This window comes from Papio anubis, chromosome 1, assembly GCF_008728515.1.
Source record: "Papio anubis isolate 15944 chromosome 1, Panubis1.0, whole genome shotgun sequence".
Lineage (NCBI taxonomy): Eukaryota > Metazoa > Chordata > Mammalia > Primates > Cercopithecidae > Papio > Papio anubis.
Window position 1 is genome coordinate 30,823,450 of NC_044976.1, and position 17,123 is coordinate 30,840,572.

General features: G+C 43.9%; 1 protein-coding gene across 1 annotated transcript in view; it reads left to right on the top strand.

Moving 5' to 3' along the window:
* The window catches only part of RBBP4 (RB binding protein 4, chromatin remodeling factor), a 30,676-nt gene that overhangs the window by 242 nt on the left and 13,311 nt on the right, over positions 1 to 17,123 (top strand). The window contains exons 2-3 of the mRNA XM_031666696.1: positions 518 to 665; positions 7,081 to 7,226. Coding sequence (XP_031522556.1) covers positions 518 to 665; positions 7,081 to 7,226 — 294 coding nt within the window. The remainder of the gene's footprint in view (positions 1 to 517; positions 666 to 7,080; positions 7,227 to 17,123) is intronic.

The following is a 17,123-nucleotide window of genomic DNA, read 5'->3' on the forward strand; positions in this document are numbered from 1 at the left end:
AGTGAGGGCAGGCCCGAGTTTGCCGAGTGCAGTTCCCGGTACCGAAGGCGTGAAGAGGGAACTCCCTGCGGGGCGGGCTAACGGCTCGCGGGTTCCCTGGGACCGACGTCCGTCGCCGCTGGCGAAGCTGGCGGTGGGGCTCCCGGCGGTTGTTTGTTCCTCCTCCTGCCCTCGATATCGGTCTCTCGGCCTCTGTCCCGAGCCTCGGGACACCGCTTCCTACCCACAAGGCTCGGAGCTCGGGCCTTCTAGTCGGGCTTGTGAGTTTCAGCGCGCGCGAGCGTGCTCCGAAGGCCTGGCCCGGTGGCGTGGAACGGGTAACGGAGTGTTTGGCAGGGATGGCCCGAGGAGTTCTGGCGCCGCGAAGGTGGAGAGGAGTGTGGGTACCTCTGCCGTGGGGATTTAGACAAATCACCTCCATTTCAGAGTGAGGATGTAGGAGTCATGCTGGTAGCTTTGCAGAGGATTACCCAGTTTCCGTTTGTTTGCTAACTTAATTTGTTTTAAAATTTTTTAGCAGCGTTCGACGACGCAGTGGAAGAACGAGTGATCAACGAGGAATACAAAATATGGAAAAAGAACACCCCTTTTCTTTATGATTTGGTGATGACCCATGCTCTGGAGTGGCCCAGCCTAACTGCCCAGTGGCTTCCAGATGTAACAAGGTGACATGACTCTCCTGAACGTTATTTTGATGTGTCTTCAGTGTAGATTTCTCATACTGATTTTCTGTTTTCCGCTCTTCAGTCACCCGGAGAAGGCATGTGATCAAAACCTCTTGGTGACATTTTTTCTAGGCCACAAAGGCAAAATAACAAAATGATTTTGTAATTTACCTGACAAGAGAAAACATTGGCGTTTTCTTTCTCTGATACTGAATTGAATGGCTGTAGCTGATGATAATGCCTGTAATAATAATAGCTGTACCAAATAATAGTACAAAACTTGTTAACTTTCAAAAACTATTATGGCCAGGAGCAGTGGCTCACCCTTGCAATCCGAGCACCTTGGGAGGCCCAGGCAGGAGGCTCACTTGAGGCCAGGTGTTGGAGACCAGCCCTGGGAGCATAGACCCCCGTCTCTACCGCCCCCCACCCCATAAAAGAAAAAAGTATTACCGTGAGTCCAGTCCTTACAACAAAACTTTTTTTTTTTTCTTTTTGAGACGGAGTCTCACTCTGTTGCCCAGGCTGGAGTGCAGTGGCGCGAGCTCGGCTCACTGCAACCTCTGCCTCGCAGATTCCAGCGATTTTCCTGCCTCAGCCCTCCCAAATAGCTGGGATTACAGGCACCTGCCACCACGCCTGGCTAATTTTTTTGTATTTTAAGTAGAGACGCAATTTCACCATGTTGGACAGACTGGTTTCCAACCCCCTGACCTGTGGTGATCCACCCGCCTCTGCCTCCCAAAGTGCTGGGATTACAGGCATGAGCCACTGAATGTGGTCTCAACAAAACTTAGTTTGAATTCTCATAGTATGTCATGGTACCTGCCTTCAGGGAGCACATTGTCTAGTTGAAGTGGCAGATACAAACTAATAATTATAATTATATATGATGACAGCAGTTGTAGAGAGATAATTAGGGTACCTAGAAAACACCTGAAAGTGGAATGGTTTTCTTATAAGGGGTTTGGGCATAGTGAGCGCTATAAAGATTAATCCCATGTTTTTTACATGCAGCTTATCTCTGATAGAGGGGATAAAATATTTAGTTTGCATTTATTGGGCTGTATTAGGTGCCACATTTCAGGGGATCCAAATTAGTTATAATTAGCATAAAAGTGGCACAGAAAATTATCAGAGGAAGGAAAATTTGCCCAATTGGAGTATCAGGAAAGGCTTCTAGGAAGAAATGACAATGCAGAAAACAAAGAGGAAGAAATTTAGATGATATCTAACATAAAGTTTTAACAAGACCATTGCGCCATTTGAAATAATGGATTTTCTGTTACAAAACTACCTGAGTTTTCCGAATAACATTCAAAAGCGATTGTGGGCCGGGCGCGGTGGCTCAAGCCTGTAATCCCAGCACTTTGGGAGGAGGCCGAGGCGGTAGGATCACGAGTCAGGAGATGAGACCATCCTGGCTAACACGGTGAAACCCGTCTCTGTCATACAAAAAAGGCAGTAGCGGTGGCTCAAGCCTGTAATCCCAGCACTTTGGGAGGCCCGAGGCAGGCGGATCAGATCAGGAGATGGGAATATCCCACCAGCTAACGGTGAAACCCGTCTCTACTAAAATACAAAAAAACTAGCAGGCCGAGTGGCAGGCGCCTGTAGTCCCAGCTACTCGGAGAGCCAGAGAGGCAGGAGAATGGCGTGAACCAGGGGCCGGAGCTTGCAGTGAGCTGAGATCCGGCCACGCACTCCAGCACCTGACAGAGCCAGACTCAGTCTCAAAAAAAAAAAAATACAAAAAACTGGCGAGGTGGCGAGCGCCTGTAGTCCCAGCTTCTCGGGAGGCTGAGGCGAATGCGTGAGCAGGCTGAGCTACAGTGAGCTGAGATCCAGCCACTGCACTCCAGCCTGAAGCTGACAAGCGAGACTCGTCTCAAAAAAGCGGTGTGTGCTAAGTAACTAAATTCCTTCAAAACTCAGATCTTTAAAAGTCAAGATAATTGCAAAATGTTATTAGACTATGGTGCAGCTCAACAAATAATAGAAATTTGGCAGAAATTATACTAGTAATCTAAGAATGAGGCTGCTACCTTTACAGTGGCATAAGGAAAACTAGAGAAATCTGTCCTAGGGATGTTACACAAAACCATAGTAAAAGACTAGAAATTTGGAGTTAGAAGCTTTTGGGTTTCTTTTTTACAGTTAAATGTTTTTACCACTGCCCAACAATGCAAGAAACAGTTTTACTACATTTTTGCTCCAACAACAGTTGGAGTAAAACTCATTTGTTTTTTTGAGACAGTCTCACTCTGTTGCCCAGGCCGCGATCTCCGCTCACTGCAAGCTCCGCCTCCCAGGTTCACGCCATTCTCCTGCCTCAACCTCCCAAGTAGCTGGGACTACAGGCGCCTGCCACTATGCCCGGCTAATTTTTTGTATTTTTAGTAGAGATGGGGTTTCACTGTGTTAGCCAGGATGGTCTCGATCTCCTGACCTCGTGATCCACCCGCCTCGGCCTCCTAAAGTGCTGGGATTACAGGCGTGAGCGACTGTGCCCAGCCTAGAAGCTTCTTTATCATGACCAGGAGTTCCCACATTCAGTTGATCATCAGAATTGCTTGGGGAATTCAGGATAATTGGAATCATTTCTGTCAAGAGTTTTCAGTGGTAATTCAAACCATTTAAGAGCTTGTGAGCTGGGCATGGTGGCTCACACGTGTAATCCCAGCACTTTGGGAGGCTGAGGCAGGCAGATTGCTTTAGGCCAGTAGTTCAAGACTAGCCTGGGCAACATGGTGAAAATTCCGTCTCTACTAAAATTACACATATTATCCGGGCATGGTGGTGTGTACCTGTAGTCCCAGCTCCTCGGCGGGGGCTGAGGCAGGAGGATCACCTGAGCCTTGGGAGGTCAAGGCTGTATTGAGCTGTGATCCTACTACTGCACTCCAGCCTGAGCTACGGAGTGCCACCCTGTCTCAAAGACCTTGTGGCAGAGTACTTAATGAGAAATGTACTTGAATGGCGATTCCAGATTTACTATAGTCATATGCTAAATTGTGCTTATTGGACTAGTGGATCACAAATATTGGCCACCCCATACCTACTAAACATTCTAGAACCACTACTCTTCAGAAACTTCCCAAGTAATAGAATGACTAGCTAGGTTTCCTTTTTTTTTTTTTTGAGACGGAGTCTGCTCTGTCGCCCAGGCTGGAGTGCAGTGGCCGGATCTCAGCTCACTGCAAGCTCTGCCTCCCGGGTTTACGCCATTCTCCTGCCTCAGCCTCCCGAGTAGCTGGGACTGCAGGCGCCTGCCACCTCGCCCGGCTACTTTTTTGTATTTTTTTTAGTAGAGACGGGGTTTCACCGTGTTAGGCAGGATGGTCTCGATCTCCTGACCTCGTGATCCACCCGTCTCGGCCTCCCAAAGTGCTGGGATTACAGGCTTGAGCCACCGCACCCGGCCTGACTGACTAGGTTTCGAAAGCAAGAATTAAAGACTTAATTCCCCAAAGCTGAAATCTGTGCTGTCATCTTAGTAGTTTTCTGCATTAGCAAATCTATATAAATAATGTGAGAATTGGTTTTTTGTTGTTGTTTTGACACGAAGGACGGAGTTTCACTCTTGTTACCCATACTGTAGTGGAGTGGCACGATCTCAGATCACTGCAACCTCCGCCTCCCGGGTTCAAGCGATTCTCCTCCCCCGGTCTCCCAAGTAGCTGGGATTACAGGCACCCGCCACCATGCCCAGCTAATTTTTTGTATTTTTAGTAGAGGGGGTTTCACCATGTTGTCCAGGCTGGTCTCAAATTCCTGACCTCGGGTGATCCACCTGCCTCAGCCTCCCAGAGTGCTGTGATTACAGGCGTGAGCCACTGCACCTGGCCGAAAATTGTTTTGAGACAGGATCTTGCTCTGTTGCGCAGACTGGGTTACAGTGGCACAGTCAGAGTTCCCTGCAGGCTTGACCTTCTGGGCCAGGGGATTCTTCTGCCTCAGCCTCTGGAATAGTTGAGACTACATGCACACGCTACCACGCCTAGCTAATTTTTGAAAAATTTTTTGCTATGTTGCCCAGGCTGTTCTTTAACTTCTGGGCTCTAGTGATCCTCACACTTTGGCCTCCCAAAGTGCTGGGATTACAGGCATGAGCCACCTTGGCCTTGTTGTTTTTTAAGATAAGGATTGCTTACAAGCAAGCAGCCCTGATTCAGTGTTTACTTTTGTGTGTGTTCTTTTTCTGGTGTTTATTCATATCCATTTCCCCCTTTTAAGAAAAGAAAAACCACAATTGTAGTTCTGTAACACTGTCTTCTCCTTCATTCTTTTTCTGGTTCTTTGTCTAACCGTCTACATACAGGTAATTACAATTTTCTGTTCATATCCCTCTTTTCAGTGTAAGGTAGATGCTCTCAAAGCTTTGCCTGTGACATCTGTGCAGAAGAATTCCTATTGATATCTTTAGACCTAATTTCTCTGGAGCTTTTCCTGATTTTTCTTCTGCCTGCCAGTATCTTCCCTGGTATATCTTACTGGCTTCCTCAGTTTGACATGTTGTAAATGGAATTACTCCTTCTATGAAGGCCTTACCCCAACTTTCTCTCCTACTGTTCCTGTTTCTTTTCATCATAATTGGCTTTGGTTTGACATTTAACCTTTCTCCATTTTATAGGCAGTCAATTTATAAACCCCAATGAATTCTGCTTGTGTAGGATCTTTCCCATCTAGACCAGGGGTTCTCAAAATTTTATATGCATTGTAATCAGCTGGAGGTATTGTGAGATAGATAGTTGTGCCCCACCTTCTAGAGTTGCTGATTCAATGGGTCTGGAGTAGATGTGAGAATTTGCATTCTAACAAGTTCCCAGATGATGTGGATGCCCTTGACCCAGTATGGAGTCCAGAATGCCTTAAGACAGCATTCAGGACACTAAATAAAGTCCATTTTAATCGGCCTTCTCTCCCACTGTGCTCTCCCATATCAGAAGTCAGATTTGGACTTCAGCATACTTCTGTTACTTAGTAGCTGTGTGATCTTAGGCACGTTGTTTAATTTTCTTCCTTTCCTTTTCATTCTTTTCTTTCTTTCTTTCTTTGGTTTTTTGTTTTTGTTTTTGTTTTTTTGAGACAGGAGGCAGTCTTTCTGTGTCACCCAGGCTGGAGTGCAGTGGCACGATCTCTGCTCACTGCAGCCTCCACCTTTCAGGTTCAAGCAATTCTTGTGCCTCAGCCTCCCGAGTAGCTGGGATTAGCCAGCTGCCGATTGTTTGTTTTTTGTTTTGTTTTGTTTTTTGACACAGAATCTTGCTCTTTTGCCCAGGCTGGAGTGCAGTGGCGCCATCTTGGCTCGCTACAACCTCTAACTCCTAGGTTCAAGCAGTTCTCCTGTCCCACCCTCCCTAGTAGCTGGGACTATAGTCACCGCCACTACACACAGCTAATTTAGTAGTATTTTAGTAACGATTCTCTTGCCTCATCCTCCTGAGTAGCTGGGATTACAGGCACCTGCCACCATGCCTAGCTAAATTTTGTATTTAGTAGAGATGGGATTTCACCATATTGGTCAGGCTGGTCTGGAACTCCTGACCTCAGGTGATCCACCTTCTTCGGCCTCCCAAAGTGCTGGGATTACAGGCGTGAGCCGCCGTGCCTAGCCCAGCCGCAGGTTTTTTTGAGGTCAGGAATTGTGTTGTAATCTTCTTTGTACTTACATTACGTTTGGAGCCATGTGTCCATTGATTCAGCAGTTAGTAAATATTTGGTAAATTGGTTTACTTAATGTTATTTCCTCTTCTTTCCCTTTTTTCATTTTTTTCTTTTCAATTTCTTTGCACCCTTTCCCCTTTTTTTCAATGAAAAATTTTAGTGAGCAAAATTATTAGCATACCCAACAATGGTTTGCTTTCCCTCCAACCTGTTGGTAGTGAGTGAGTAGTTAATTCCCATTTTATTCCATTAAACGTTTTACTTTTTCTCCAGAGTAATTAAGTAGAAAATGTGGCTCTTGGCCAGGCACGGTGACTCTTGCCTGTAATTGCTGCACGTTGGGAGGCTGAGGTGGGTGGAAAATTTGAGGCCAGGAGTTCGAGACCAGCCTGGCCAACATGGTGAAATCCCATATCTACTAAAAATACAAAAATTAGCCAGGCATGGTGGCGGGTTCCTGTAGTCCCGGCTACTAGGAAGGCTGAGGTGTGAGAATCACTTGAACCCAAGAGCCAGAGGTTGAAGTGAGCCAAGATCGCACCACTCCATTCCAGCTTGGGCGAAGGAGTGAGACTATTTATTTATAAAAAAAAAAGAGAGAGAGAGAGAGAAGAAAAGACTCTTAATGACTTTTCCCCTCTCTTAAAACCTGATTGTGTAGTAGTGACTTTTACGTACACGTATATTGTTGACCTCGCGGTCTCCTGATGTTACTAATTTGAATAGTGACCATATGTTGCCGTTACAGACCGGAAGGGAAGGATTTCAGCATTCATCGACTTGTCCTGGGGACACACACATCGGATGAACAAAACCATCTTGTTATAGCCAGTGTGCAACTCCCTAATGATGATGCTCAGTTTGATGCGTCACACTACGACAGTGAGAAAGGAGGTAGGAATCTTAAACGTGAAAGAAGTAAAGATGTGTGGGTCATAATCTTTTTATGTTTTTGAATTATAAAAGTTATATCCAGTTTGATAAACTGTGACTTTAGAAACAATATTTAAGCTTGAGGAAAGCCTGAGTTTGCAATGGTAGATATTTATATTAGAGTTGTAGATATCAGAAGAAATATTTAACACATCCTTGGTTCTGTACCTTCACAATAAACTTTTCTCAGCTGGTGCTGGCGGGGAGGATTTCTGCAATTGAAAGAAGCAGAAATATACTATATATTATTGCTGTACATTCTTTTCTTTTTTTTTTTTTTTTTTTTTTTTTTGAGGCGGTCTTGCTCTGTCCCCTGGCTGGAGTGCAGTGGCTGATCTCGGCTCCACCTGCAAGCTCGCTCTCGGGTTCCTGCCATTCTCCTGCCTCAGCCTCCCAAGTAGCTGGGACTGCAGGCACCTGCCACCCAGCCCGGCTAATTTTTTGTATTTTTAGTAGAGGCAGGGGGTTTCACCATGGTCTGGATCTCCCCAGGCTTGATCCCAGCCCAGCCTAGGCCTCCCAAAGTGCTGGGATTACAGGCGTGAAAGAGCCACCAGCCCGGCCTGCTGTACATTCTTGATTTATTTTTTATTTTTTTGTTCAGAATCTCGCTCTGTTGCCTAGGTTGGAGTGTAGTGGCGTGATCCTCACTCACTGCAACCTCTGCCTCCCAGGTTCAAGCGATTCTCTTGCCTCATCCTCCTGAGTAGCTGGGATTACAGGCACCTGCCACCACGCCTAGCTAGTTTTTGTATTTTAGTAAGACAGGGTTCCTGGATTGGCCAGGCTGCTCTTGAACTCCTGACCTCATGTGATCCACCCACCTCAGCCTCCCAGAGTGCTGGAATTACAGGCTTGAGTCACCGCGCCCGTCCATATTGCTGTACATTCTTAAGATGGGAGATGCCGGGCACGGTGGCTCAAACCTATAATCAACACTTTGGGAAGGCTGAGCAGGGATCACGAGGAGTCAGAATCGAACCATCCTGGCCCCAGCACAGTGAAACCCTGTCTCTACTAAAAATACACAAAAAAAAATTAGCTTGAGGCGGTGGCTGATAGTCCCAGCTACTCAGAGCTGAGGCAGAGAATGAGACAGGAGGCCAGGCTTTCAGTGAGCTGAGATCCGGCCACTGCACTCCAGCCCGGAGGCTGACAGAAGCTGAGACTCCGTCTCAAAAAAAAAAAAAAAGATGGGAGATAACTACCCCTAAAGAGGTGAAAATTGGTTTGTGTGTGTGAGTAGGTGTAAATAATCTTACTGGTTGATTGTCTAAAGCACAGATATGCACAAAGTACATAGGATATCTATGGTATTAAAATTTCGTGGGACTGGTGGGGAAGGGGTAGTTCTTAAAAGATTTCTTAGAGGAGCAGTAATGAAAAAAAAGGTTGAGAAACACTAACTTAAATTACCCTTTCTAGGTTTAAAGTGGTAGAAATGACTTAACCATGGCACTCCCTATATGTATAGAAACTAAGTTCCAATGAGTTGTTTCATTATATCCTATTTTTAGGCCATAACCTAAGGGTTTAACTGATCATGACATGCTTACTCTTTCCCCTTTTTTTTGGAGATGGAGTCTTGCTCTGCCGCCCAGGCTGGAGTGCAGTGGTGCGATCTTGGCTCACTGCGACCTCCGCCTCCCAGGTTCAAGCGAGTCTCCTGCCTCAGCATCCTAAATAGCTGGGACTACAGGCATGCACCGCCATCCCTGGCTAATTTTTATATTTTTAGTAGAGACAAGGTTTCATCATGTTGGTCAGGCTGGTCTTGAACTCCTGACCTCAAATGATCCTCCTGCCTTTTGTTCTTGCTGTTACTTAGGCACAAATACTCTAATTGGTAGTGTGATAAATTGTAAAACTACATATATGTGTGTGTATATATATTGTGTTTGTGTGTAAAATTATATAATTATATAATTTGATAAAATATACATATGATTTATATATTTTATAATTTTGTAATATATATATAATTGTATATATAATTTTACACATAATGTTAAAAACACACCCCTTCTTCCATATAATAAACCTTTCCCCAGCCAGGTGCAGTGACTCACGCCTGTAATCCCAGCACTTTGGAAGGCTGAGACCAGTGGATCACTTGAGGTCAGAACTTCGAGACCAGCCTGGCCCAACATAGTGAAACCCTGTCTCTACTAAAAATAAAAAATTAGCCACGCGTGGTGGCATGCACCTGTAAGAACCCAGCTACTCAGGAGGCTGAGGCAAGATGGCATCACTTGAACTCAGGAGGCAGAGATAGCAGTGAGCCAAGATCTCACTATTGCACTCCAGCCTGGGCAAATAAAAAGGGGAAACTCCATCTCGAAAAACAAAACAAAAACTTTTCCCCTGGATATCACTTGATGTATTGTGATGTATTGTTTTCTAAAGGATTTATCCTGTGTATTGGATCACTCATTAAACAAATATGTTGAGTAGTTTTGTATGCCAAGTATAGAATATGCAATATAGGTTCAGAATTTGCTCTTGTGGCCTAATATAAGCAATTATATATAATATAAGGTCACCTACCTCCTTTCGATGGCTATATAGTAGACCATAATGATTCCTTATTGATTGACATTTAGATGGTTTCTAATTTTTTGACTTCAAAAGCATAGTTTTGCTATAGAAATACTCTCTAAGTAGAATGTTGTATCAAAGGGCAGGACCATTTTTTAATATAATTGATGCTGCTAAGTTGCACTCCAAAAAAAGATTTGAAGTCCCACAACAGCGTATGTATTTATGTCTGTTTCTCCATGCCCTTGCCAACACTGGACTCAATAGAACTGATTCTCAGTTTACATTGCTTTTTTTATTTGTGATGTTGAGCTTACTTCATATTTCCCTTGAGCTGCTTATTTATGTCTTTTGCCCATATTTCCTTTTGAGTATCTCTTCGTATAAGGTAAATTACACCCTCTCCACCCAATAAATAGGTGCAGATCATTTTCTAGTTTAACCTAAAATCTTTAGTCCTGTTATTGATTAGAAGCTGTAAGTTGCTTTTTTAATGGGGCCTTGCTCTGTCATCCAGGCTGGAGTGCGCTGGCATGATCTTAGCTGACTGCAGCCTCCTTATGGGCTCAAATGATCCTCCCACCTATGCCTCCCAAGTAGCTCTAGCTATAGACGTACACCACCATACCTGGATTTTTTATTTATTTTTATTTTATTTATTTTTTTTTTGAGTCGGAGTCTGGCTCTGCCGCCCAGGCTGTAGTACGGTGGCGCAATCTCTGCTCACTGTGACCACCGCCACCCGGGTTCAAGCTATTCTCCTGCCTCAGCCTCCCAAGTAGCTGGAATTACAGGCACCCGCCACTACATCCAGATAATTTAATTTTTTTTTTTAAGAAATGGCGTGTCACTATGTTGCTCAGGCTGATCTTCAACTCTGGCCTCAATCTTTCCACCTCAGACCTCCCCATTCAATGATTTCATAAAGTATGTATTCATCTATTGTTGTCTTCTGGGACTTTTATGTTTGGGCCATTAAAACTTATTGTTCTGGTATTTGGTATGGAATCAGAATCCAGCCTTTTTTTCCTAAATGATTGAGTTTTTGTTGTTATTTTGAGGCGGAGTCTTGCTTCGTCACCCAGGCTGGAGTGCAGTCGCACAGTCTCGGCTCACTGCAGCCTCTGCTTCCTGGGCTCAAGCAATCCTCCTGCCTCAGCATCCTGAGTAGCTGGGATTGCAGGCATGCGCCACCATGCCCAGCCGATTTCCATTGTATTTTTTGTGGAGGAGTGGGTCTCACCACATTGCCCAGGCTAGTCTGAAAACTCCTGGGCTCATGCAGTTCACCCACTTTGGCCTCCCGAAGTTCTGGGCTTATAGGCCTGAGCCAGTAAGCCAAAAAAATTTTTTGTATTCAGTCAACCATTGATGGACACTTGGGTTGATTCCGTATCTTTGCTATTGTGTATAATGCTACAGTGAACATAACAAGTGCATGTGTCTTTTTGGTAGAACGATTTCTTTTATTTTGGGTATATACCCAGTAATGGGATTGCTGGGTTGAATGGTAGTTCTATTTTTAGTTCTTTGTGGGTTTTTTGTGTTTTTTTTTGTTTTTGAGACGGAGTTTCACTCTTGTTGCTGGAGTAAAGTAAGTGGCGTGATCTCGGCTCACTGCAGTCTGCGCCTCCGAAGTTCAAGCAGTTCTTCTGCCTCAGCTCCCCGAGTATCTGGGATTACAGGCATGCCCCACCACACCCGGCTAATTTTGTATTTTTAGTAGAGACAGAGTTTCTCCATATTGGTCAGGCTGGTCTCAAACTCCCAACCTCAGGTGGTCCACCTGCGTCAGCCTCCCAAAGTGCTGGGATTATAGGCGTGAGCCACCATGCCTGGCCCTATTTTTAGTTCTTTGAGAAATCTCCACAGACTGCTTTTCACAGTTGCTGAACTAATTTGCATTCCCACCAGTAGTGTCTAAGTGTTCCCTTTTCTCTGCAGCCTCACCATGTTATTTTTTGACTTTTTAATAGCCATTCTGACTGGTGTGAGAGGCATCTATCTGTTTTGATTTGCATTTCTCTGATAAATGGTGATGTTGATCTTTTTTTCCACATTCATTGTCCACTTATATATCTTCTTTTGAGAAGTGTCTGTTCATGTCCTTTGCCCACTTTTTATCTTTCTTTTTTTTTTTTTTTTTGAGACAGTCTCGCTCTGTCGCCCAGGCTGGAGCGCAGTGTGGCGATCTTGGCTCACGGCAACCTCTGCCCCCTGGGTTCAAGTGATTCTCCTGCCTCATCCTCCTGAGTAGCTGGGATTACAGGCGTGCACCACCGTGCCCGGCTTATTTTGTATTTTTTGTAGGGATGGGGTTTCACTATATTGGCCAGGTTGGTGTCAAACTCCTGACCTCATGATCCACCCGCGTCAGCCTCCCAGAGTGCTGGGATTATAGGCGTGAGCCACCATGCCCAGCCTAGTTTTGTTTTTTAAGAAACTGGTATCTCGCCCAGGCGCAGTGGCTGGCATCTGTAATTCCAGCACTTTGGGAGGCTGAGGCATGTGGATCACGAGGTCAGGAGTTCAAGACAAGCCTGGCCAACATGGTAAAACCCCATCTCTACTAAAAATACAAAAAATTAGCTGGACGTGGTGGTACGTGCCTGTAGTCCCAGCTACTTGGAAGGCTGAGGCAGTAGAATGGCTTGAACCCGGGAGGCGGAGGTTGCAGTGAGCCGAGATTGCGCTACTACTGCACTCCAGCCTGGTTAATGAGCAAGACTCATTCTCAGAAAAAATAAAAATAAGTAAGTGATGTCTCTGGTCTTTAGTCCAAGTTTATAATAAATTATTATATATTTTACTGAAGCTGGTATTCTTAGTTGTAAGGTTCATGGGCTCAAAAAGTGGCTCAATGGTAAAATTCATATGGTAGTTACCTTGTTTGAGGACATAGTATTGACTGGGAAGACACCGTTCGTACCTTCTGGGATGGGAATGTTTTATATTTTGACCTGGTGCGTACATATGTAAAAATTCATCAAACTACAACAACTTGTGCACCTTTACTATATCATGTTATACCTCATGTTTGTTTTAATATTATTTATATGGAGAGAAGCCAGCAAAATAGGAAGGCAAGTTGATACCTCAGCCTTTCTTTTCTACTTCAGATTGGCCTTTTCACATACCAGTTTCAACACCTATTTATTTATATTACTATATGTGTATTTTTTCAGACAGAGGTCTCACTCTGTTGCCCAGGCTGGAATGCAGTGGTGTGATCACAGCTTACTGCATTCTCAGCCTCCCAAGCAGTTAGGATTATAGTCATGTGCCACCGCAGTCAGCCCCTGAAGTGTTTTTTAAATGCAGTTTACATTTATTTTTCTAATCCTGTCAATTTTTTATTTTTTATTTACCTTTTTTTTTTTTGGAAATGGAGTCTAGCTCTGTCGCTCAGGCTGGAGTACAGTGGCGCGATCTCGGCTTACTGCAACTCCACCTCCCGGGTTCACGCCATTCTGCCTCAACCTCCTGAGTAGCTGGGACTACAGGTGCCTGCCACCATGCCCAGCTAATTGTTTTTGTATTTTTAGTAGAGATGGGGTTTCACTGTGTTAGCCAGGATAGTCTTGATCTCCTGAACCCTGTCAAATTTAACATTGAGGGGTATGTGCAACTTTGGTAACACTGATGTAATAAGTTCTGATAACCCATAACATTGGGCCAGCCCAGTTTTCAATTTTGAATACACTAAGTTCTTACTACTGTAGTTTTGTTTATGGTGAAGGAGGCCTATGTTTAATATATGCCCGATACTGAAATAACCAACGTTATGTAGTGGTTATCCCTTGCTTCATGGGCTCTGTGCCAGCTGTGGCTTCTCCTTTGTTATTGGTGCCTCTTTTCTGGCAGCTATCGTTTTTTTTTGTTTGTTTGTTTGTTTTTTCTGAGACAGAGTTTCTCTCTGTCGCCCAAACTGTAGCGTAGTGGCGCAATCTTGGCTCAGTGCAACCTCTGCCTCCTGAGTTCAAGCGATTCTCCTGCCTCAGCCTCCAGAGCAGCTGGGACTATAGGCACGTGCCACTACGCCCAGCTAATTTTTGTATTTTTAGTAGAGAAGGGGTTTTGCCATATTGGCCATGCTGGTGTCGAACTCCTGACCTCGTGATCCACCCATCTCGGCCTCCCAAAGTGCTGGGATTACAGATGTGAGCCACTATGCCCAGCCACTTTTTTGGGGGGGGTGTCATTGGAGATATGATGAGGATTCAGTTCCAAATCACTGCAGTAAAGCAAATATATAAAGCAAACCACACAGATTTTTTGTATGTTTACATTTTACTGTAGTCTCCTAAGCGTGCAATAGCATTATGCCTAAAAAACAATGTACATACCTTAATTTGGAAATACTTCATTGCTAAAAAAAAAAATGCTGACCCAGAAGCACCAACTGAACACATGTTGGGAAAATGGCACTAATAGACTTACTCAATGCAGGGTTGCTGTAACCTTCAATTGGGGAAAAAACATATCTGTGATGCACAATAAAACGAGCTGTGCCTGTACTTAGACTGAAGTTTCTTGAGATACATACCATATATGCCTTGTTTTTTCATAGATTGTAGATGCTTGTGGGCTGGAGTTATGGGAAAAATTAGTTTAATGTGGGATTTTTTTCTCCTTTAGAATCTATCTTGAATTTTTATTTTTAGGTTTTTAGCCTGTGTGAAACGTTTGCTTTTCAAAAGTTATTTTGAAGTTGAAAGTTATCTAATATGCCAGCCATACCACCCATGTATGTCTTTGCCTTCTGAAAAGATGTTTGTCCTTCAAAGAATAACACTAGGCCCGGCCCAGTGGCTCTCTCATGTAATCCCAGCACTTTGGGAGAATGAAGCGGATAGATTATCTGAGGTCAAGAGTTTAAGACCAGTTTGGCTACCGTGATGAAACCCCATCTCTACTAAAAATATAAAAATTACCTGGGCGTGGTGGCACATGGCGGCAATCCCAGCTACTTGGGGGGCTGAAGCAGGAGAATCGCTTGAACCCAGGAGGCAGAGGTTGCAGTGAGCCGAGATTGCGCCACTGCACTCCAGTCTGGATGACAGAGCAAGACCCTGTCTAAAAAAAAAGAAAAAGAAAAAAAAGAATAGCACTGCATAGCAATGCGATTGACAGAATATTTTTATTTATTTTTAAGTTACTCTCACAACTTCTTTGCTTTGTGGATAAGGTATTTGAGGCTCAGAAACTGAAGGCCTTCCCTGGATCACCAAACTAAGTAAGTGACAGAGCCACTTAGGGACCTGAGTCTGACTCTTACTTTGGAACTTTTGCAACCATATCATGCTGCCTTCTATTACTCTTTGATCATTAACTACCTTTGTTTATATATTGCTTTGCCAAGATTTACATAATCACACATTATATTGTTATACATATTATAATGGTACTTGAGAGAACTCTCTAAGTGCATATAGTAGTCATGTGTGAATAAAAAATGTTTTCATCTAGTTGTTGCCTACCTGGTTTATTTCAACCAGGGACTTTGGTTGGCGTGTGTAAGTGGGTGTAGCAAAATGGAACTGGCTGCTGTGGCTCTGTTTTTCCTCACTGAAATAAAAGAAACACTGTAAGGAGAAGATAAACGGCATGATGGTATTTCAGAACATTCATCCCAAACTAGAGCTTCAGACAAGCGATGCAAGAAGAGCACTTCAGTGTTTAGCACATTGTATGCTTAATATTCATTATAGTAGTAGCATTGGTTTTATTTATTCGGCATACTTATTTGTACTTTGAAATTTGAAAACTTCATTAAGATCTGTTTTTGAAGTATGTGGGCAAAGGATAACCCAGGTGCCGAGACAAGTGACTGAAGGCACAAACTGTTTCAGTATAATAAAGAAAATAGTTAAAATAAAGAATAGTTATAATACAAAGTAGATATAGAGATGATCTTGGACATTATCAGTCATTGGTATAATCATTATTAATCATCAACTTTTAATATTACTCCTTGTTGTATTACTAATATAACCAAGGAATAACTGGTGGGTATAGGGTCAGGTGCTGAAGGGACATTTTGAGAAGTGAGCTAGAAGGCAAGAGGTGAGCCCTCTGTCAGGCCCACATAAGGGCCGCTTGAGGGCTCCTTGGTCAAATGGTAACGCCAGTGCCTAGGAAGGCACCCATTACTTAGCAGACCGTGAAAGGGAGCCTCCCTTTCCTTGGAGGAGTCAGGGAACACTCTGCTCCACCAGCTTCTTGTGGGAGGCTGGATATTATCCAGGCCTGCCTGCAGTCATCCAGAGGCCTAAACCCCTCCCTGTGGTGCTATGCTTCGGTGGTCACGCTCCTTGTCCACTTTCATGTTCCTCCCTTACTCCTGATTCCTCTTTGAGGTTCTTAGAAAATAGCAGTAGAAGAAATAGTGAAAGTCTTAAAGTCTGATCTTTCTGATAAGTGCATAGAAGGAAACGGTGAGGTATGCTGCCTTCCCTCAGATTCAGCTACCTAAAAGTGAAGGGTCCCCTGTCTCGTGATAACGTGACTTGCTTGACCTTATCAATCACTTGGACGACTCACCCTCCTTACCCTGCCCCCTTGTCTTGTATGCAATAAATTATCAGCGCATTTAGCCATTCGGGGCCACTACCGATCTCCAGGTCTTGGTGGTAGTGGTTCTCCAGGCCCAACTGTTTTCTCTTTATCTCTTTTGTCTTGTGTCTTTATTTCTTACAATCTCTCGTCTCCGCACACGGGGAGAATACCCGCTAAGCCCTGTAGGGCTGGACCCTACATCAGTAGAATTCTAGTTTTCCTTAACTTCAGACAGTAATATAATACAGCCATCTCTCAGAATCCGTGGGGAATTGTTTCCAAGACCACCTTCAGATACCAAAATTCACAGATGCTGAAGTTTCTGATACAGCATGGCATAATGTTTGCACATAACCTATGCAGATCTTCTCATATACTTTAAAATGTCTCTAGATTATCTATAATACCGAATACAATGTAAATGTTATATAAATAGGCTGTATTGTTCAGGGAATAATGATGAGGGGGAAATCTGTATGTGTTCAATACATGCATTGTTTTTCTGAATATTTTCACTTAATGATTAGTTGAATTCATGGATGAAGAACCCACTGATATGGAGGGCTGACTGTATTTCTTATTAGGTATTTAACTACCTGGAATCACAGGGGTAGGAAAGCACTTTATAGTGCTAGCAAATGTATAGATAATATCTAGTATTATGCCAGTTTGTTCCTAAGGAAAAAAAATCCTTGCCTGTGTTTTTATACTCTGGGTACCCTAGAGTAGCTCTTGTTTTGTCCTCATTTGCAATTAATTTAT